This window comes from Cannabis sativa, chromosome 5 (assembly GCF_029168945.1).
Source record: "Cannabis sativa cultivar Pink pepper isolate KNU-18-1 chromosome 5, ASM2916894v1, whole genome shotgun sequence".
In the NCBI taxonomy this organism is placed as follows: Eukaryota; Viridiplantae; Streptophyta; class Magnoliopsida; order Rosales; family Cannabaceae; genus Cannabis; species Cannabis sativa.
In genome coordinates, this window is record NC_083605.1 from 66,406,716 (window position 1) to 66,431,105 (window position 24,390).

At 29.3% G+C, this 24,390-nt stretch overlaps 3 protein-coding genes across 3 annotated transcripts; 2 read left to right on the forward strand and 1 right to left on the reverse strand.

Moving 5' to 3' along the window:
• Positions 1-508: 508 nt before the first annotated feature.
• LOC115716303 (14 kDa proline-rich protein DC2.15-like) lies at positions 509-1,094 on the reverse strand. The gene has a single exon (XM_030645064.2). The coding sequence runs from the start codon at positions 1,014-1,016 to the stop codon at positions 636-638; it is 381 nt and encodes a 126-aa protein (XP_030500924.2). The 5' UTR covers positions 1,017-1,094; the 3' UTR covers positions 509-635.
• An 11,588-nt stretch (positions 1,095-12,682) lies between these two features.
• LOC115716300 (14 kDa proline-rich protein DC2.15) lies at positions 12,683-13,623 on the forward strand. Its single transcript, XM_030645061.2, has one exon. The coding sequence runs from the start codon at positions 12,710-12,712 to the stop codon at positions 13,187-13,189; it is 480 nt and encodes a 159-aa protein (XP_030500921.1). The 5' UTR covers positions 12,683-12,709; the 3' UTR covers positions 13,190-13,623.
• Positions 13,624-22,186: 8,563 nt separating this feature from the next.
• LOC133037675 (phospholipid-transporting ATPase 1-like) lies at positions 22,187-23,198 on the forward strand. Its single transcript, XM_061115055.1, has 2 exons — positions 22,187-22,851; positions 22,951-23,198. The coding sequence occupies exon 1, from the start codon at positions 22,302-22,304 to the stop codon at positions 22,803-22,805; it is 504 nt and encodes a 167-aa protein (XP_060971038.1). The 5' UTR covers positions 22,187-22,301; the 3' UTR covers positions 22,806-22,851; positions 22,951-23,198.
• Positions 23,199-24,390: the final 1,192 nt, after the last annotated feature.

The following is a 24,390-nucleotide window of genomic DNA, read 5'->3' on the forward strand; positions in this document are numbered from 1 at the left end:
GATAACTGAAGTTTTGTTTCTTTTAGGTACTCCATTACAAAGATCTGTATTAGATGTATTATTTATTTTTGACTATGAGGAGGTGGATTTCTTTATTGGGAAACATATAGCGTGACAAATTATTGTTCATATATTGAATAATTATTTTTGATTAATGGGATTCATATATATAACTTTGTATATTGAATTCTTTATTCAAATAATTATTTTTTATTTTTACGTGATTATTTATTGTTCATATATCTAGAATCCTATTTGATTAAAGTTAAAATTATAAGATTAATTAATTTGTGATTTCTTCCTATACACATAATAATAATAATCTCACCGAATAACTAATAATATTTTTTCTTTAATTTTTAATTGTATAACTTTCAAATAACATAAAAAAAAAATTAGCATAAAATTTAGTATACGTGTCTCGCACGTAGCTTTTTGCTAGTATTTATAAATATATATATATCTGCAACAATTTATTAATAAATCTTGTTTATGGCATGAGATAAGCCATTAAACCAATCCAAACACACTGACAACATGCACACTAAGTTATGAAAACCAAACAACCAAATAAAAACACAAAATACCAAATGATCAAATAAGGTAAAATAATGAAATCTGGCCAATACTTAATTTTAAGGACACTGGAAGCCAAGTGGAGAATTTTTGCCGCAATAGTTAAGAAGTAAGTTGAGCGAAATTGGAACATTAAGATTGATGCCCAAAATATTAGCTTTAAGGGCAGTACAAACACACACAGCTGCTTCGAGATCAACCAAATCTCCAATAAGACTGCAACAAGGAGTTTTGGGTGGAGTCCCAACAACAACGTGTACTAACTCATTCAACAACTTTGCACACACTCCAAGCTTTAGGGTGTCCAAAGGACACTTAGCCTTAGAGTTAAGAGTTGGGATAGTTGGTATTAATGGGATACTAGTGGAGCTAACCATAGTGAAGAGCACCAAATTAAGGGAGAGAAGGAGAGCAGTGCATGCTTGAGCCCTAAAAGCCATTTTTTCTCACAATATATTATGCAAATAAGTGAAGAAGATGATTTACACTTCGATATGGATGAGAAATATTGAAAGTACAGCTTCTGTATTTATAGATGCTAATTCAAGTTTTAAGAAAAGAAATAATATAAAGTATATATATTAATTGATCTATTATTAGTGGGCATGTGAAGATGTAGGACATGGGAACAATACCCAACATGAACATCTACTAATTAATGTTAGAGCAAGAATAGTTAAGTGTACGCATCTATAGCATTGTTAAGTTGGAGATTTTGCGCGCCTTAACTTAATTTCTCTTCTAATATTATCTAGTTTAACTCATGTAGTGTATATTTTGTAAAATATGTTTTTTACTTTGTGAATCTAAGTGTTGAGTGACAAATATGTACGTCAAGCCCACTAAAATTAATAGATATATATTTATATATATATAAAAATTAATATGTTTAGTGATCAATGTATATTTTTATCCTAATGTATATTTTTCTCATAACTAAATATTATGTTTAGTGGCAACAACAACGTTATAACCAAAAAATAATATTTAAATAGAAAAAGTTATTAATTTAGTTTTTTTTAGAAGCACTATATATTAATTTAATTTTAGTTATAATACATATCATAAAATATATTTAACGGCAACAAATTAATATATCTAATATTTAGAGTTATAAACATTTTCATGATAGCTATATTGGAATTATAATGTATATTTAATTACAATATTTTTTTACACAAACTTTTATTATTTTCTTTTAAAATAAATTATCCCCTTTATTAATAACAAGAAGTAATTAAATATTATTATTGATATATAGACCCCTAGCTATAATAAATTTTGGGTCCCGAAGTAAAATTTGTATTTACAAACTATATTGCTGGTATATATTGACACAAACAAGTTAGTTAATTATTAATAACTCAATCTTAATTGAATTATCGACCATACTTAAATTATGGGTTCTAGTTCTACTTAAGGCCAAATTTGAAGATATATACATATTGAGAAATGTTAAAGAACACTATAGTACCTAAGTGATGTTGACATATATATTAGTCATTTCAGAGTTTATTTAATTGGTATGTCTATTCTATTGTCACTACAAAAAATTGTTAATTTTAGCGATAATTTTTTAGTTACAACATAATTTTTTTTGTGACTAAATGTGATTTTTAGTCACAATAAAATATTACTTTGACTAAAACATAGTATTTAGTTACAAATTGTCACTAACACTACAAAAAACTGCTACTTTTAGTGACAAATTTTTAGTCACAACATAATTTTTTTGGTAACTAAATGTGACTTTTAGTCACAACAAAATATTATTTGTGACTAAAACATAATATTTAGTTACAAGTTGTCACTAATTTAGTTTTAGTCACAACAAGTATTGTGACTATAAAAATACATTTAGTCACAACAAATTGTAATTTTGTGACTAATACTTTTAGCCACGGACGTTTTAGTCACAACATAAGAATAATAATTAATTATAATTAGTCACAATTTTTTCACTTTTAGTCACAAGTTTTGTTGTGACTAAAAGTAAGATTTTTTGTAGTAATTTAGTTTAGTCACAACAAGTATTGTGACTAAAAATACATTTAGTCACAACAATTGTAATTTTGTTGGCTAATATCTTTAGTCACGGAACTTTTAGTCACAATATAGAAAAAATAATTTATAATTAGTCACAAATTTTGTTGTGAGTAAAAGTGATATTTTGTAGTATGTATATTATTTTAAATTATATTTTATGTAAAATTATATAAGTGATATTAACTTTTATGGGTGTATAAGTATACAATATTTTAATATAAATTAACATTTAATATAATATTTTGTACAAATAAAATATAAATTACAATTTTATATAATATAATAAAATACAATACCACTTAATAATACATGCCAAATGAACTCTAAATCCACTAATTAAGCTAGCAATAAGTTTAAAATATTAGCTAGTATACCTCTTGTAGTGTAAGACTACATGCTAATAATTAATTATTATGGCGTCTACGTACCAAATTATATTTAATGATTCTTTATGTAATAATTATTTGCACTAATTGGTCATATATAATTAATTAAGCATCATTTTGTTTCCGGCATTTGTGATAAAAATGGATCCAAAGGCCAGCCAAGTGCTCGATTTGCAAGAAATAAATATATGGTTTTTAAGGTTCACGGGTGCTATTAAAATTGACAACTCATAATCATTCTTGTGATCCAATTAAACATATATATTAGAAAAACAATGTATGCATTGAAAATATATAACATGTATACCTTATTATTTAAAAAAGAGTAATTTGTGGCAAAACTCCCCTCAACTATCAATTTACTTGCAAAAAACCATCCAATCTTATATTTTGGTGGAAAAACCCTCTAAAGTACTAGTTCGTTTACATTTTTAAAGTGTCTTCTATTCAGCCTCATTAAGTCCTAATTTTGCCCACGTAACAATGACAAGTCACTAAAAAATTATCCTACGTGGCCATATTTTACAAAATAAAAATTAAAATAAAAACAAAAAACTTTAAGAGTAATTTGCGGCAAAACTCCCCCAACTATCAATTTACTTACAAAAAACCATCCAACCTTAAAGTTTTTTGGATGGTTTTTTGCAAGTAAATTGATAGTTGGGGGAGTTTTGCCGCAAATTACTCTTAAAGTTTTATTTTTATTTTGTAAAATATGGCCACATAGGATAATTTTTTAGTGACTTGTCATTGCCACGTGGGCAAAATTAGGACTTAACGAGGCTGGACAGACGACACCTTAAAAATGTAAACGGAATAGTACTTTGGATGGTTTTCCCACCAAAATATGAGGTTGGATGGTTTTTTGCAAGTAAATTGATAGTTGGAGGGGTTATGCCACAAATTACTCTTCAAAAAAATAAACATGTAAATTAATAAATTATCAATGATATAATAGGGATTTTTGGAGATAGAAAAAAAAATACAAAGAATAAGAAGAATAAACGTATATATAGGGCCAATTTAGCATGTTGGAAAAAGTAGTTATAGTATGTTGTGAGTAAAAACAGCTGTAACAGAACTGTGGAAAAAAGCTGAGCTAAGTATTTGGTAAATTATAAATTCTAAAGTGTTATGAGTTGTTAAGATTCTATTATAATAAAGATAATGTTGTAATCTAGTTCATTATAATCACAAATATATAAAAATTATGTTAAATAAAATTTTATTTTTTTATATATTTTTAATTGTTTTTTTCCCATAGTATAAATTTATATGCATTTGATATAAATAATTTAAAATATTATTAAATTATTTTTTTATCACTTTTTTTTTTGAAAAAAAAAATATAGTTTATAAAATCATTCTAGGTTGATGTGGTTTTTTAATAATAAAAATATAAATATAAAATATTTCTTAAAACAAAGTAAAAATAACAAATTTTAATATTATTGTTATACTCGAAATTCGACTGCACTTTAGAAGTCGACACGTGTCCTGCAGTGGAATATGAACCACCTCATATAATAAAGTTATATCATTAAAGGCAAGATAAAATAACTCATCAAGAAAGGTTTAATAGAAAATATTCACAACTTGCTGATTATATAGTCTTAAGCGAGATAAGGATAAAAGGCTAATGAAACTTATATGACGAGACACGCGCACCTACCTCGGAGTACGTAGTCGAAGAAGATAATTCGAAGTAGAATAAATACAATCATGGCAACCTCAGATTACATATAGTGAGACGGTCACCTCGCGATCTTAACTCAAATAAAGAGACTTAACGAGGTGAATCATCTGCTAACACTTAGTATTTTTTCCACATCAAGATGGACAAGGAGAATAACTCGGGTTAAGCGAGATACGATTGTCTAAATCAGCATTAACCATCGAAAAGGATAAGAACAAACGACAGTTGATCAGTTATCAAATATTATCCTACATGCAATTAAATAAAATGTGAGAATTGTCTATGTTTCATGAATAATTATACATTATAAACTAATCCTAAGTAAATAACTGCCAACCTATATTTACATAAATAGGGGTAGATTCCATAAAAAAAGGGACGGGGAATTTTGAGAGAATAATATTATTACCCTGATATTGTATTTTGTATTCAAAATACCATTAATAAGAAAGACTCGTGGAGTATGCAGATTTTAACTGCAAAACCACGTAAAAATATTTGGAGTTATTAATTTCTAAGTTATTAATTATTATTTCTATAAAATAATTATTAGGTCAAGGCTCATTAATTTTGGTTAACGAAAATCAGTGTTAACAGTTTGGTGCTTTCATTGAGAGCCTTAGTGATAAAACTCAGAAAATCCCTCCTTACAAACAAAAATCTATCCATGGCTGATAACAATTTAAACGATGAATATCGCCCTAAGGAAACTACACATCGCCCTGGGAAAGAACCTATGGGTTCTCAAAGACCCCATACTACTAGAACATCACGTTCAAGGAGAAACTATGGTGGTGATAATCAAAACCTAGAAGGGAGGAACGAAGATACCAATAATTCTACAGGATATGTACCTAGAAGTAAGGATGCATATGATCTAAATAGGTATGTACCATTAGTGGAATTAGAAAATAGAAAACTCCGGCAACGCTTGGCCGAATCTAACCGACGAAACACTGAGTTGGAAAAAGAGGTTGCAACGGCTAAGGCGACTCAAGGAACTAATACTCAGAATCAACCTAATCCTGGAGTGAGAAGGCCACGAGACAGATCTCAAGGTTCAAGAACCAAGAGACATGTTGCAAATCAAAGAAATCTCCAAAACACTGAGGAAGAACAACCTGGGGATACTAGGAATGTTCCAGTGGATGAACAACAAAATAATCAAGAGCAACGTCGAGACGTTCCTCAAAGATCCCAAGGATTTATCAACCAAATGATGTACCAGAGGCTTCTCGCATGAATGAGGACATGAGACACCCCCGACCTAGGGAGTAGGAAATCCATCGTGATAACGAGAGAAACCTGGGGACTCAAACTTAGGATATTTTGGTTTGAATAGAAATTTTAGGATTTGGTAACCATAAATTTTTTCAAACTTAGGATATTTTGCTTTATTTAATTATTAAATAAAGATGATGATAATATCCTAACCATCAAATATCTTATTTTTTAAAATTATTTATTTTAGGTATATTTAATTCATTAAATTATAAAATAGAATATTAAAAATATCTAAATTTAAAATTAAGATATTATATTATATTATATTATTAGATATTTAGTTAATTTAAATTATTTAAATTAACTAAAAATTTGAAAATTGGCTAGATATTTAGGAGATTTGTTAGATTTTTAAATATTTTTTTTCAGATATTCTCTAACAACCTAAATTTTAAATTCTAGTTAAGATATATTTTAAATATTTTTTTAAAACAGAATTATCTTAACCTACTTTCCAGATATTTGTTACATGTTTGTTATGTTTGTTTGTTTGTTTATTTATTTATTCAAAAAAATTTCAAACCTATTATTTATTTAATCTAAATTGCTATAATTAACTTGTTGACAGATCTAATAATCTGATTTTAATCATGTCCAATTGTCTATAGATCTTATAAATAATTTGTAACAGATAAATTTTGTAATTTCTTTCATCTGTGATAAATCTAGTAACATGATAGGGCTCATCCAAATTATTTGACCTGTGTGAGCCTATATGTTTGCTTTTGGGCTTAGATGGATATAAGAAGCCCATTTAAGCTTAATTTATTAAATAGACTAGGTTGCTAAAATAAAATATCACATAAGATAGTTTTATTTAGGGTCAACTAGTTTATTAATTTATTAATTTATTTAGCAATTGCTTACCACAGACTTACAGTTCTTGTAATTTGAGTTTAGTCAAATACACTACATTTTAATCTAGATATCAAGATAATAGATTGATTGAAATGCACTACTTATTTTATGTTAGTGCAAGTGGGAGTTTGTCGGGATTTTATGCTTAAAATAAAACCCATTTCAATCTAATCTGATTTGTTATCAATAGAAGATTACAAATCATTTATGTTTTACATGTAGTTTTCATGTTTATGGTTTAATGTATACGATTTCTGTAAGTCCAGAACATATAGTTATTCATAATTACAGTGATGTCAACACAGTGTAAGGTAATTGTGATTATATGCTTCAAAAGTTAATGTCCCATGATTCATCAGTGCACTAGATTTACACTAATGTGATAGTCAGCGATAAAGCTTACTTACACCTTGGATAAGTGTTATGTTCTTTCCAGAATATTGGCAAAGTATGCTAGTATCATATGTATGGAGTATACATTGGACTGGGACTGATATTATATTGGTAAAGATATTATAATCTTAGCATTGTATTTTTCTAAGTTAATATCACTGGTTGATCTTAGATCAAAAGATCTTAATCTTCGCATGGTTAGGTTTGATCTCAAGCGTGTTCTTTGAGTTGTTAGTTAAAATCTACCATTTGGTTCGGGTCAGACGTACAGCTTGGGAACATGATAGTACAATTTAGTGTGAGCGCTAAACATAGATATAGAATCTATAGCTTCAATCTGGACATAGAAATGAAATGATGATTTCCTTCGAGCTTGGCCTAATAGAAATAAATGGAAGAGCTCTTATTTAAGTGATTATATTAGTTTACTGAAATATCATTTATAGGAAGCTAAGTGTTTTAAGGATAAAATACATTAAGGGGAGAAACGGTAAATTTGTCCCATCTCGGTGTAAATCATCTACAGAGGATCTTTGATTATTGGAATTAGAACGATGGTTAAATTTTTATAGCGTATCTATATCGTGGAACATATAGAGCATTCTATATAATTGAGAGTGCAATTCCAAATCTATAGTGGTGCAAGGAGGAATTAATAAGTTAAGAAATTTACTTGGTAAATTCTAGATCTGCTTATTGGAAGCTTAGTTATATAAGGCCATGGTCCCCAAGTTAGTTGAGACAATACTGCTTGTAAGACTCAGTTACTTAATTTTAATTAATCAATTATAATTTTAAAATTAGACTATGCTTTATTTATGAATTTTCACTGAGTTAGGACTAAATTGTGGAGAAAAGAGATTCTAGGATTTATTTGTTAATTAAGAGACTTTATTAAGTCTAATTAATAAATATATTAAATGACAATTTTATCTGATAATTATTTTAATTATTAAATAAATATTTTTGGCATTTAAGTGGTTGAATTGGAAAATATAGCATTTGTAAAAAATAGGATAAATAGTTAAAAATGGCAAAATTACAAGTGGTGGGCCCACATATTATGGTCGGCCACTACTGCTCATTTTTACTATTTGTTTATCAATTTGTTAATGCTAAATAATTCAAACTTAAACCTAGAAGAATCCCTATAAATAGTTAGTTATAGATTCAAATTGACAGATGATAGACAGTTGATGAAGCTTTAGCTTTATCTAGCCTTCAGTCAAATTTGAGTCTTCTCATTCTCTCTCTATTTTCGAATCTTTCTCTCTTTCTCTCTTCAAAAATTCTAACCCTTATAGTGATAGAGTACATGCTCACGCATATATAGCAAGTTGGTACTCAATCATAGTGTGTAAGACTGTGAAGAATGGCCAATCAACTGAAGGAGAGAATCGGGCTCAGATCTTGATAATACTCTACGACAGAAAGGAACAAGGATTAGAGGTCTGAGTGGAAGGAGTCATTTAATTTCGCTGCAACCAATGTAAGGTTTCTTAAACTTTATATGTGTTTAAATTCCATTGTTTTAGAAATTCAGGTTTAAACAACATATATAGTAGTAAATCTAGATCTTGATAAAATAATTTCTAATATTTCCTAATTTTCTTAACATCATCTTTTTAAAATAAAAAATCAATAATAATAATTCTAGATTCTAATTTTTATTGTACTAATAGAAACTTTTTAATTCTCTTCTTTATTAGTTATATAACTTTTTTTTTATAATATGAAGAGTTTCTTTGGAGATAATTAACAATAATATATTCATATTATAATTGGCAAGTTTTTTTAGTAAAAAGTTAGTTTGAGTTTTAATTGAAATATTATTATGCAATTAAAGTTTAATTAAAATAATAGTCATTTTTAGTCTATTTGCTTCATACACTTTGAGTTAACAAATTTATTTTGAATATTTTTTTTGTTAGTTTTGGTCTAAATTAAAACATAAAATAGAATAAAATAACTCATTAATATTCATGTCAAATGTTAAAAATTCTTAACAAAATTAAAAAATAATTAAATAAAAAGATAAAGCATGTGTTCTAAAATTAAATCTTCAATTTAAATAATGTCTTTTAATTTTCAAAAAAAAAAAATTAAAATAAAGTATAAAATTATAGAATATGAATTTACTGCCAAATTATATTCATTTAAATAATAAAAAGATTTCTTCAAAAAAATATTAAATACCATTTAACTAATACTCTCATATATATATATATGAAAACTCACATAATAATAATAATAATAATAATAATAATAATAATAATAATAATAATAATAATTAAGTGTGACTGAAATATTGTAATATAATAATATTATAATTTTTATAATCTTTAATACATATATATTTATGAGATCGGTTATGCAAACTCAAAAATTTAAGAGAGCTTGGATTAAGGAATACAATGTTATGAAATGAAGCTGCACTAGGAAAATATGTGTGGGCTGTTGCCATCAAACATGATAATTTATGGGTAAAATAGGTACATCATATATACATCAAAAGTTTAAATTGGTGAGACTATCAAACCAATGATGGCAGCCGGTATTGGAAACAAATAGTAAAACTTAAAGAAAAACATAAAAATCTCTCTCACTTGCAGCCAATTATGGTAAGAAGGTATAGTACCACCAAGTTTACAAGCTGTTAAATGTTGATCAAAACAGAGTTTCATGGCATAGGGAAATCTAGAATAGATATAACATGCCTAAACATAGCTTTATAATGTGGCTGACTGTTCAAAAGAGACTCCAAACCAGGAATCGATTGCTGAAATTTAATGTCTGTCAAGAAGGCAGCTGCCTTTTATGCGGCATTGAGCTTGAAACAATAGATCATTTATTTTTTTAATGCTATTTCAGTAACAGGTGTTTTCAAGAGATCAAATTAAGAATGGTTGAATTGGCAAATATCAGACCGTCCTCTAGCAGTCATGATCAGGTGGACTTCTCGGGTTAAAACATTCAAGTTCAGAAGGAAAGTTTATACAGCAGTGGTGGCTGCTTTGATTTATCAAATCTGGAGCAACCGAAATGATTGTTTGTGTTCACCAAGTGAGAGAGAATGTGAAGCATAAAATCAATAGCTTATTAGATACAAAAAATACCATAGAAGAAAGAGATTGGTTCAATTGTTTATACATGTAACTAGAGTATTATTCAGGCCTTTATATGGTGCTGTTTAAATTGTAAAAAGTCTAGTTTTATGCAATACAAAGTATCTGATTCCAAAAAAAAAAAATACATATATATTTTTATTATGATTTTTAGTATGTACATTAATATATTTATAAAACTAATTGTTTTTTTTTTTGGCTAAAAAAATTAATTTTTTCTGTTTCTTTAAATATTGTAAATGTAAATTTAATTTTTAAAAGATAAATAAAGTATTTCTAAAAAAAAAAATTATTAATAACCGCGTATAACGCAGTTTCTACCTGTTTTAATAGAATCAAGATTCTCTGTCTAAATATTGTATCCCATATTATGTCTAACCAATATAATGATAACACATCATTTAATTTATTTTTGTAAAGTTAACTCACTAAAACTAACGGAGCAATTCTATTAACTACAAGTTTTCATTTTTAATAGTTTTTTTTTTTTTTTGCTGTTTTCATAATTTCTTTTTTTATTATTGTTTTCTTTTAAAATTAAATATTAACAATATAATTGCTACATATTTTTTTTAATTTTTTATATTAACATCTAATTGTATAGATTCAAAATATACATGGAGATCAAAATAGTCAAAGAAGCATGGTTGAACTTTGCAGCGGGTATCTATATATAATAGTGAAATTTGTAAATAAAATAATGTGAATATTAAAATTTACAAAATAACCTTATTTCATTTACTCTATCCGACTATAATAGTCGCCCAGTGTAAATTTATAGCCGTTTCGTGACTATAGTAATCATATATGGTTGCACAATATAATTTATGGTCGTTTCCGCTACCTTACAAGATTATTTTACTAATAATTTTTTTTGTAAATTTATTTTACTAATAAAAAATTTCATAAAAATTATTTTTACAAAACACTTCTACATATTACATTACTTATTTTATATAATTGATTATATCCTTATTTTATAACAAGAATATATGATTGTTTTTAAGTACATGGCCACTAAATTATCGTTGAAGATTATTCTAAACAATAGTGAAAATTAAAAAGTACTATATCAAATATTTACAAATGATTATTTTTATTTTATGTAATAAATTCATAATAATAATAATATGGCAAAATATTTAAGTATTTATTATTTTTATTATTTTGATATTTGTGCACAACTGATTATTTGTATTTTTTTTCTTCACACCAATTATAATAATTTTGATTTATCTTTAATAATACAATCATTTTTTTCTTTTTACAAGAAAAATTAAAGGATTGTTCTTTTTTTTTTTTTTCAATGATTCCTATTAATATTATGTCCTTATCATTTAGATAAAAAAAATACAAATCATTATTATTTTTTTAGTTATTTTAATTATATTATGATTATAATTTCCTTAATTAAAAAGATTAGTTCTACCATTTTTTGTAGCTAACAGACTTGCTCCGTTAGTTTTAGAGTATAAACTTTACAAAAATAAATTAAATAATGTGTTATTATTATATTGGTTAGACATAATATGGGATATAATATTTGGACAGGTGATCTTGATTCGTTTTAATATACAAATATATAAACTTAATCTTCATATAAATGAGTTGAGGAATCACAGTCCTCAAGGCTCATACATAAGTGAACAACTACACAATTGGCCTTATAGGAATAAAATTATATGGAGTCCGTTACCACTTTAACAAAAGTTTATACCCTTTGTTATCGTGGTTTGACACCCCAACTTAGACTTAAGAGGTTTTACATATTATTGGTCAATATATATACAAAAAAGTATAACTAGCAGTCATTTCAATCCACTTTTGATCAATAAATTCAACTCTTCGAACAGTACTACTCTTGTGTATATATATACACTACTCAAAGCCAGCTATATAAATTATTATATATATATATATATTTATATATAATAGTTTTTAATAATTTCTAATTTGTCATTATAATTTATAATTATTTATAATATTATGTGCCCAGTAGCATCTTGTGACCAAAATGGAATCAGAAGACCAACCAATCATGATTAATATATGGTTTTTGAAAAGGTTCACGGGTATTGTTAAAATATGACAAAACCCCAGCTTATTCAGTCTTGTGATCCAAACTAACCAAAAATTAATATGCACAAATTAAAGTTTATGAGTATCTCGATGGATTGTCCACTTTTTTGTTTTGTCAAGATGAATTATCCACTATTTGATCATGAGGAATCTCAACCATTGCCAGCCTTACTTTTCACATCACATAATAATTTTGGGCTAAACAAAATAAAGAGCCAACACACACTTGGCTGGGACTCAAGTATATAAATACCAGCCATAATAATATGATAAACACAAGTACAACTTCATATAAATTACATATTATGGCTTCCACCACAAGACAATATTCTTCAACCCTAATCATTTCTCTTGTCCTCTCCATGAACCTCATGGCAAGTAGTACTAGTAGTCCAGATGAGCAGGCCATTAGGCCTGATCATTATTCAATCCCAAACACTAATAATAATAATAATAAGCAGATGATCATGAACCCAATGAAGGTGAGTTGCCCTAGAGATGCCTTGAAGCTAGGGGTGTGTGCAAACGTGCTGCATGGGGCTGTGGGGACGGGGATAGGGTTGCCCGCGGACCATTGCTGCTCGGTTCTTGATGGCCTTGTGGATCTTGAAGCTGCTGTGTGCCTTTGCACAGCCATTAAGGCTAACATTCTTGGAATCAACATTAACATTCCCATTTCACTCAGCTTGCTCATCAACACTTGTGGCATAGACATGCCATCCGACTTTCAATGTGTGTCTGCCTAATAATTTTAATCAATAACCCAAATTAAAGTTATTGAGGAATTTTATTTATATTTCTGAATTTGATAAGTGTGATTAATTAATGTTTGGATTTTTCTGAATTTAAGTGAGGCTTTGTGTGAGCTTGAACGATCTATCAATAATGACAACGTATGACACTATATATTATTGGGCTAGCTCCCATGCTCTGCAGCCATGCACGTTGATAATTTTATATTTTTGGTGATAATATTGTTGATCTAAGCAAATTCGAAATAAAGAAATATTTTGTTGATATAATGCTGTAAAATACAGCTATCTTTGGATATTTAGAGGATGATGAAAAACAAGAGCTATATCAGCTCTCCTCTATAGCTCAATTTTTTACAATAGCCACGTGCATATAGTAATCTTAATGTCACCAACCATTTTATTATTCTTTTTATTCCTTTTTCTTTATTTCAATTTTCTCTCCATTTACTTCTTTGTTAATAAATAAAAAGATATTTTGTTGGGATTTATGGCAAGACGTTTTATGTTGAAAGGGACCTCCATTGAAGAAATGAGAGATGTTGAGGAACTGGACATGGACATGGATGAGCGTATTTGGTCTTTAAAAAATTATGAAATGATATCAGAGCTGTATCTTAGATCCCAAAGTTACAATGGGATTCGGTGAATGTGCTAAGTTAAATAGGCGGTGTGTTTTGGATTGATGAGTTGGCCTGAGAAAGAGCATGTACTTTGGGGCGCATTACTAGTGTGGAGAGTTAACTGATGCAGGATCCTTTGAGGGAAGCCAAAGTACGTAGTTATTTGTTTGAGGAGAAGATTGTTTAGTGTACAACTAAGGTTCCATATTAATTAAAAAAGAAAATGATCATTTTTAGTTTTAGGAAGAAAGAAAATACAGAGAAGAAAAGAAGAGAAAATGAATTCAACTTTTATTGATAACTCAAAATAGAGTATAGTAAGAAGCTTTATATACAAGCTCGAAGAAGAAGAAGACTAACTAACAACTGTAATAGAAGAACAAGTTTGTACCAAACTCACCAACTAACCATGATACCTTACAAATCTAATACTCCCCCTTAAGGTGGAGTGTATATGTTACAAAGCCTCATTTTATCTTTTAAGACTTGAAATTGACTAGGTAATAGAGCTTTAGTACATATATCAGCAACTTGATCTTTGCTGGAAGTATGCATAGTTTAGATGACCCCTTCTTGGACTTTCTCCCTTACAAGATGACAATCAATTTCTATGTGCTTAGTCCTCTCATGGAAAACTAGATTGGCAGCTATTTGTTGAGCAGCCTTATTGTCACAATACAGCAATGCAGGCCTAGGATGCTCAATTTTCAACTCTTTGCCAAACCAATTCACAATAAGTTGTATTCAACATGGCCTGTATTCAGCTTCAACTGAGGATCTCAATACGTACTCTGCTTCTTGCTTTTCCATGATATTAATGAGTCTCCAAGGAACACACAAAAACCAGTTGTGGACCTCCTTGTATCAACACAAGCTGCCCAATCAGCATTTGTGTAAGCTTGAAGCTGAATGTCTGTTTTTACTGCATAAAATAGATCCTGTCTAGGTGTTACTTTGACATATTGAAGGGCTCTTATTGCAGCATTCATATGTGTAGCTCTAGGTGCAACCAGAAACTGACTTAACTTATTCACAGTATAAGCTGAATCGGGTCTGGTTATTGTAAGATATTGCAGTTTCCCAATTGTTCTTCTATATAGCTTTGGATCTGCAAGAGCATCTTCACCATCTTGATTGAGTTTTAGGTTCACTTCCATAGAAGTATTAGCAGCTTTACAACCCAGATGGCCTAAATCTTCAAGAAGCTGAAGGGCATAATGTCTTTGAGACAAGTAAATACCAGCACTAGATCTGGCAATTTCGAGTCCAAGAAAATATTTTAAGTCACCAAGGTCTTTCAATTTGAACCTATCATTAAGTCTGGTCTTTAAAGCTTACACAATATTCATGTCATTGCTTGCTATGATGACATCATCAACATAAATAAGAAGAACAATAATGTTGGATGCTTTGTGTTGAGTAATTAGAGGGAATGGTCAGATGTTGAATGTTGAAAACCTTCAGCAATCAAAGCTGTGGAAAATTTTTTCGAACCACTGCCTTGAAGCTTGATTCAGGCCATATATAGACTTTTGCAACTTACAAACAGCATTGTGAGGCATCTTCCCCTTAGGCTATACCCAGGAGGTATAGCCATAAAGACCTCTTCATGCAAATCTCCATGGAGAAATACATTATTAACATCCAATTGGTGAAGAAACCATCCTTGAATAGCAGCCAGGGCTAAAATGAGTTTGACAGATACAAGTTTAGTCACAGGAGCAAAGGTCTCATTATAATCAACTCCTTCTTGCTGACTAAACCCTTTGGCCACTAGTCTTGCCTTAAACCTCTCAACCGATCCATCTACATTGTACTTTATTTTGTACACCCATTTACACCCTATGGCATGAGCACTAGCTGGGAGACTAACAATATTCCAAGTACCATTGGATTCAAGTGCTGCAATCTTTTTATCCATGGCATTATCCCAAACAGGGATGCCTTTGGCTTGATGAAAGAATTTAGGTTCAAAATGGCTTGAGATTGCTAGCATAATAGCACGAAATTTAAGGGACAGCCTGCTATAATCAACAATGTCAGACAAAGAATGATCAGTTGAACATTTGAGAACATGAGATTGGACAGTGTTAGTGGAGAGAAAACAGTGGTAATCCTAAAGATAAGAGGGTTTCTTAGTTTTTCTAACAAGCCTGTGAGAACTAGAAGGAATAGGAGCCTCGACAACATCAGGATTGTGTATATAGGGTGGACTTGTAGGCTGTATAACTGGTGCAGATTGAAAAATTAGATCAGGCTGAGTGGGGACAGTAGGCTGCACTGGTAATGTGTTTTCATGGGAAATGGAAATGGGAGAATCAGGCTGAGGTGAAGAGGAATTTTCTGGTTCAGTTCTAGAAGCATTGGCAGGGAAAAACCAGAAAATTGAGAAGAAATAGGACCATTAGTTGCAAAAGGGAAATATGCTCATCAAAAACAACATCCCTAGAACAAAAAATTTTGTTGGTATAAAGATCAAGAAGCTTGTAAGCTTTCATACCAGTAGGATATCCCAAGAAAACACAAGGAATGGCTCTTGGAGAGAATTTTGATCTCCCTGCACTTAGAGTAGAAGCATAAGCCAAACACCCAATAGCCCTCAAATGTTCATAATTTGAAGCTTTAGAATTTAATATTTCAAAAGGAGATTTGTGTTTTATATTGGGTGTGGGGGTTCTATTAATAATGTATGCAGCAGTGCTAATGCATTCTCCCCAATAAGGCAAGGGAATGTGTGACTGAAATAAGATGGCCCTGGCAACATTCAACAAGTGTTGATGTTTTCGTTCCACAACAGAATTCTGTTGGGGCTTTTGCACACAAGAGTGATAAAGCACAATCCTTAAAGATGAAAACAAATCAGGGAATTGCAACTCCTTAGCATTATCAGACCTCATGCCTCTAATCTGAGTGTGATATTGAGTTTTTATTAACTGTATAAAGGGTGGTATAACTAATTGAGCATTAGATTTGTTCTTGATAAGATGTATCCATGTATATCTAGAACAATCATCAACAATAGTTATGAAATACCTAAAGCCTTCAACAGTTTTAGTGTTGTAGGGTCTCCAAATGTCAACATGAATGAGATCAAAATAATTTTTAGACAGATTGTGATTACTAACAATAGGCAATTTTCTTTGTTTGGCTAAATGACATATCGAACAATGAAAGTCAGAACAATAAGAGTATTGAAATTGCAATTTTTTATTCAGAGGATGATTTTTGATACATGAAGCATGTCCAAGTCTATAATGCCACAAATTGTCATTATTGACTGTAGAATTGAAAACAGGACAAGCTAAAGAAAAATTTTGTTCAGACATATAGTAAAGATTGCCAATTCTGTCACCCATCCCAATCACTTGATTCTTGGTGATATCCTGAACAATGCATTTATGAGGAAGGAAAAAAAAGAGTAGTTAGCTGAATCAGATAAAGCACAAATAGAAATGGGATTATGTTGGAAATCAAGGACATATATGACATTAGTGAGCAGTATGTCATGAATCCTGACATTCCCAACAAAAGCAACTTTGGTATTACTTCCATTAGGTAATTTAACTGAAGTAATTTTATTGTGCTTCTGAATAGAACAAAATAAGGATGGATTGGAACACACGTTATGTGTAGCTCCAGTGTCTATGATCCAACTATGTTGAGGAGTAGGAAAGGCCTTACCAGACACATTTGAAATCACAAGCTGATCAGTTTGAATTTGTTTATTTTGTGAAGATGGTTCCTACATTTTCTATGCAAGCATAGCCATTAACATCTAACATTGTGCAGCAATATCATGCTCTTCATTGGATCCTTCTTTATTTTCACTACCTGTTGTGAAATTAGCATTGGATCGATTGTGCTGATTAGCAGGTTGATTTGGAGTTTCCCTAAGAAACCTGCCATATAGACGATGACCAGGTGGATATCCATGGATTCTATAGCATTTAGCTATAGTATGACTTGGAATACCACAGTGAGAAAAAATAGGCTTGTTATAATATCTATTATTAGATCTGTTATTGCCACGATTGGCATATCAGTGTTTCCAGCAAATTGATTGGCACCGTCATTCGAATTTTGATTAGTCTCATATTGAGAAATAATAATTCATCTCTGTCTTTCTTCTTGAATTATAAATGCAAAAGCTTTGTTGACATTGGAAAGGAGATCTTGGAGCAATTTGAGACCTAGCATTAAGATATGATTCATTGAGCCCTATCAAGAACTCAAGAACCTTATCTTCATCATGATATTCTTGAATGATTTTCATTGCTCCACGGGTGCACACAGGTTGATGCATGTACTATTGTAAAAGATTCCATAGCCCTTTGAGTCGAGTGTAGTAAGATGTAATATCATTCAATCCCTGAGTTAAGGTCTGCATCGACCTTTTAACCTCAAAAACTCTGGGAGCATTTTTCTGGTGAATTATTTTCTGCAACTCAGACTAGATTTGTGAAGCATCTTCCATATACATGATGTTGTCAGCAATTGTTGGTGAAACAGAGTTCAAGATCCACGAGATTATTAAGCTGTTGCATCTAATCCACGAATCATATTCCTCATCGTCTTCATCAGGTTCAGGAAGTTTTCCGTTGATGAACTTGATCTTGTTCCTAGCCAGTAAAGCTACCATCATCGATCGCCTCCATGAACTGTAATTGTCAACACCTGTAAGAATCTTAGGAACAAGCGAAGACGATGCATTATCAGCACTAGATAGGTAGTAAGGACTTCGTGGATCAATGGTAGAAAATGTGTTGCTCTCATCAAGAGCAGCAAAACAATTAGATTGACCAACAGTTTCATTGTTGCCACTGTTTCGAGTATGAGTTCCTCTTCCTCGTGCCATGAAAGATCAGAGGATCAGAGATAAGAAGATTCAAAACGCAGAAGCATGAGCTCAACAATCAGTTGGCTCTGATACCATTTTAGTTTTAAGAAGAGAGAAAATACAGAGAAGAAAAGAAGAGAAAATGAATTCAACTTTTATTGATAACCCAAAACAGAGTACAGTAAGAAATTTTATGTACAAGCTCGAAGAAGAAGAAGAAGACTAACTAACAACTGTAACAGAATAACAAACTTGTAACAAACTCACCAACTTTTATGACACCTTACAAATCTAATAATCATGTGTATATAGTGATGATGGATAATATTTCTATTGATATGAGACCTTTTAAGAAAGTATTTATAAACAAATGTGAGCACTTATCAAGTCCAAAATAGATAATATTATACTAACATAGAAATAGATGGTGCCCAAAGTCAAACATAGATTAATATTTATGTAATATAAAAAGAAATATAAAAATAATTAATTGATATATATGGTAATATATATATACAAAGATATATGAAATATTTACACCAACAACTATTATTATTAAATTATTTAAGAATTTACCCTTACCTATTTTAATACTCACAATTTAGGCATTTCTTTTTGATAGGTATACCAATGTATATTTATTGCTTCTCTCTCCTAAACTCTGCCTACATGCTAGTTTTTCTTTTTTTATTCTTTTTCTAGACAATAGCTTTTTTTTTTTTTTTTTTAATAAAAATCTTATTTTTTTTTCAAAATAACAGTAAATTAGGTTGATCAAATATATCTTTATATATTAAAAGTGTCTATCTAACGTCAATTCTTGGTTTAACAGAATATACTTAAAAATAAAAGAATATTCTGTTAAATTTAACGATTAGGTTTGATCTCCCGTTAACAAATAAACCCAATAATTAAACCAAAAAATTAAACAATCTTTTAAATATTAATAATCTCTTTATAAATTAAAAAAATCATCTTAGCCACATATCTCTCTAACAAACCTATCTTGAGAGAATATTAATATTTTTATTAATAATCTCTTTTTAAATTAAAAAAATCATCTTAGCCACATATCTCTCTAACAAACCTATCTTGAGAGAATATTAATATTTTTTTTTATTTATTTTTTAGAAAAGAAAAATCTTTATATATTAAAGTTAACCTCACGTTATCTAATGTTTTCTCTAGATAAGCATAGGAAGCAGAAATACTACTTCTATCTTTGTGTGATTGCAGATATACCACTTCTGTCATTGACCCACTTTTTAGCTTTATAAATGGAGATGTTCATATAATATTAACACTGTACAGAATATTTATAGATATAAACTTACATTACAATGCTATGTTAAAAAAAGAACTAAATAGAATAATCTACTACTCCAATAATAAATTTATTTACAATTTTATAATTACACTAATATTATTTTTAATACATTATTAAATAATATTTCAAATATAAATATTTAATTTTTTCAAACAAAAAATTTGTAATCTTTAAAAATAAAATAAATTCAAAATCTTAAAAAGACCAAAATCTTAAATAAAACTAGCAATACGTGGCTCGGCACGTACATTCACCTAGTATATATATATATATATATATTTTTACATTCTATTCTTTTTTTTATTATTATTTTACATTCTTTTTTGTTTTTTAATCTAATTAGTAGTTTTAGAAAAAAATAATTATATGTATCAACATGAATTGTAAATTATTTATGAAATTTTCTTAGACCATTTTATTGTTTTAAATACCGCTACACGCCTACTAAAATTAAAAATTAACCATATGTTTTTCTTTTACATTTTATTGACTCTCCTAGTTGATATACAATCAGATTTTTTTTTAAAAAAAAAAATGATGTGAATAAACGACATAAATTGTTATTATTCTCACTTTCTTTATTTTTTTTTATTTCAAAAGTTTTTTCAGCCACGCAATTTATTATTTGGACACAAAAATTACACTATTATAATCTATTTTTTAAATTGATCATTTTGACATGTTAGAAGCATATATTTTTCTGCTACAAAAAAAAATGACTAAAATTAAAAGTTAGACTAAGGTTTCTTAAACAACAAAATAACACACTATAATTTAAAATGTAAACAAGAAATTATAGGTCTCCTCCAATATTTATCTTTTTACTTTTTTTTTTTTTCCTTTTTGTTTACTTTTTCTTTTTCTGACATTATTATCTTCTTCATTTATTTATTAATTTGTTTTTTTGAAAAAATCTTCTTCATTTATTATTATTTTTTTATTATTCTTTTTCTCTAAATTTATTATTTCTCTTAGTTTTTTTTTTTTTTCCTCTAACACTTAGATATCTCTCTTACATTTTAGTGACTCCGAAAAAGGACGATCAGTGTTAAAAGAAACTTTTTTATTCCTTTTTTATATTTTGTAACAAAAAGTAATAAAATTTAAAATTTAATAAACTTTAACATATCAAGTAACATCATAACTTAACTTAAAGTCTTTTGTTATTTTGTATTTAAAAGTTAAAATATAGTATACTAATAATAAATTTATTTAATAAAAAGAATTTAATATGTTAATAAAAAAACTTATAAAGTTACCAAATAGTATCTAAAACATAATAGAATTAGTTACAATATGAAAATTATTATATATATTAATTTTAAAGTTGTCTGATCAAAATAAGGAACCAAATGTGTATGAGAAAAAAATTATCTTGAATTAATTTTTTCTAATAAAAAGTAACTAATTGATATATTATTTACATCAAAAGCAACCAAAATGTTGCTTTTTTTAAAATTTGCAAAACACTGAAATTTCTGGAAGCGAGATTTTTTTTATTTTTTTCAATTTTCGGTAATTATTTTATATTTCGGTATTTATGCTAACGTGGCAATCGATATTTGTGCAAATAATTTTCTTAAAGGTATTTTTATAAATAAAATCAATTTTAGGTATAATATTGAAAAGACCCCAAGATATATTGAGTTATATAGACTAATATTTGTATGACCGATAAGGATAATTTTTAAAACCTAAAGGAATAACATTTATATTTTTGATATAATAATGTTGAAGAATTTTTCTTACCCTATTTTAGTTCATTAAAAAAAAAAGCGAAGCTAAAAGATTGTGTACACACTACTACAAAAGAACTTTTTTGCGTCGGTCAACATGTCTCTTTAAAATGGTTGACCGAGGCAAAAAATATGGAAAGATTTTATGCTTCAGAGTATAACTGAAGCTAAAAAAGTACCAATTAGCGTCAGCTCATTCCCCGACACTAAAAGAATAACCGTGGAAAAAAATGAAATTTTTAAAAAATGTCTTTTACATTTTGCTTCATGAGTGGAAAAGTGAGGCCAATTGTTTTTGCTTCAGTTGAAAAGGGACGTTAATACATTTCACACGATTATCCACCGAACCAAAAAAAATAAAAATTTTTAAAACTCAATTTTCACAAAATAAAAATTTATTTGAGCATCTTTATCCCCCCAATTTCAAAACCCTAGTAGAGCCCTCCCCCCTCCATTTCAAACTAACAAGTTGCAAAAGAAGCTTCAGCCATCGCCGCGGAGGCAGTTCTCTAAGTCGTTGAAGTATGAAACCCAAGTCGACTCATCGGATTCTGAGACTCGGACTGACTCCGATGATACAACAATGCTAAGTGTAATTGATGAATCGGTGAACACAAACATAATGCATGCTACAGAAGTTCATCTTCTTGCTTACTCTTCAGTGGGTTTAAGAACACTTGTTGTTGGAATGCGTGAACTTTCTCCTTTAGAATTTGAGGTGTGGCGCTCTTCATTTGAGGCAGCAAGCACATCTTTGAGAGGTCGGGCTGCTGCCCTACGCAAGGTTGCTGGCAACATAGAAACCAATCTCTGCATATTGAGTGCCTCTGGAATTGAAGATAAACTGCAAAGCGGGGTGCCTGAAGCTATAGAGTCTCTGGGAACAGCTGGGATTAAAGTGTCGGTTTTGACAGGTGACAAGCAAGAAATTGCCATATCGATTGGATACTCTTCAAAGCTCATGACTCCCATGATGACCCAACATGTAATTAATTGTATAACTCCTGGGAATCTTGTAGAACGCGTTACAAGAAGCCACAGAAGGAATTTCGGGAAATGCTTTGACATCAGCGACCTTGATTGTTGATGGAACCAGCCTTTATTATATTCTTGACATTGATCTTGAAGAACAGGTAATTTCTTATAGACCTAGGTTTTTAGTAAGTTTTGGATTCTGCCTTAAAACTCAAATCTTAAATTTTTTTTTTTTTTTTAAAATTTGATAATTTCAGCTCTTTTGGTTGGTGAGTAAATGTTCAGTGGTGCTATGTTGCCGAGTAGCTCCACTGCAAAAGCTGGAATTGTTGATCTCGTAAAGAGTAGGACTGCGGACATGACACTGGCAATTGGAGATGGTAATATGTGTACTGTAATGTAATGAATGAATATGTTATGCTTCCAAAACATTAAAAGCATGTATTGGCATATTCTCTTATTGAAATTTAAAATTTTTGGAAATTTCTGATTTATTAACAGGTGCTAATAACGTAGCACTGCATTTAATAATTAAATTGGTTGGGTTTAATTCCTTTTGTGGATGAGCTCGTTTTAATTATAACTCGCTTGGTATTGTTTTACATGAATTGCATTCTAGTAATAATTAGAAGGGTGTTCTTATTGTTGTATGCATGATGAATTTGATGTAGGTTTGTACTTTTTACATCTTGGAGAAATAGAGAATCATCATAAGGAAGATGATTAATGTTGTTGTTATTGCTGGTACAGCTCCATGGTGGAACTGTGGCACTGTATTTGTAATATTGATGGTAATTTGATCTGTAATTATAGATAAAATTTTCAGCACCACCCCAGTCATATTACTCATCATAATTATCTATATATAAATAAACTCTAGAATTGTTAAGGAGTGGACTTTTTGAGTTCAGGATTATGCATACGAGTCCCAACTATTGTAGAAGAATTGACCAATATTGAGGATGAGATCGACTTGGTAATATAAACAATCAAACAATCAAGGAGAGAGTTTGATTATGAGATTTTTTTTGTATGAGTAAAAGAATATCATGGTTTTAATTACTGTATATACTTTTTATATTACGTGATAGGTATGTTATTTTTTTGAAGGAAGATAATTAGTTTCATTTCAACCTAAATCACTTCTTCACGTTTTCTCATTTTTATAGTTACATCATATATATCATACACATGGCCTGATTTTCTGTTTCAAGAATTCCAGCATTTTAATACTTTTTCTTCCTTCTTTGTTATTAATCAAACAAGTGAGTGTTGTTTATCTGGTTTGCTAAATGATGTTCCCATTTCATATATATTGGCAGTTAATACTATATGCACATATGTATTTCTATTGTGCTTATTATCAGTAATATCAGTTCGTCCTATAATGATACTTAAAAGGAGCAAGTATAATTCTTGTTTCTATAAATTAATGGTGCGACTCCAATTTTATTAATTTGACAGGGCGGTCTTTCACGTTACAAGGACCGGATTGTTTTGGTTGTGTTTGCTTGCGATAGTTGTCGTCACTCTTCTTCCTCAGTTTTTCGTAAAATTTCTTTACCAGTACTACTGCTCTTCTTCCTCAAGTGTACAAAAAGAATTGGATCCAATATTGGATCATCAACAGAGATGACAAGGTGATTTTACAATTTTTTTCCATTAATCAAATCCTTGTTTTCCTTTTTCTTCTCTTA

Excerpts from the sequence above, each read along its gene's own strand:
- LOC115716303 (XM_030645064.2), bottom strand. The coding sequence starts at position 1,016 with ATGGCTTTTAGGGCTCAAGCATGCACTGCTCTCCTTCTCTCCCTTAAT.
- LOC115716300 (XM_030645061.2), top strand. The coding sequence starts at position 12,710 with ATGATAAACACAAGTACAACTTCATATAAATTACATATTATGGCTTCC.
- LOC133037675 (XM_061115055.1), top strand. The coding sequence starts at position 22,302 with ATGCTAAGTGTAATTGATGAATCGGTGAACACAAACATAATGCATGCT.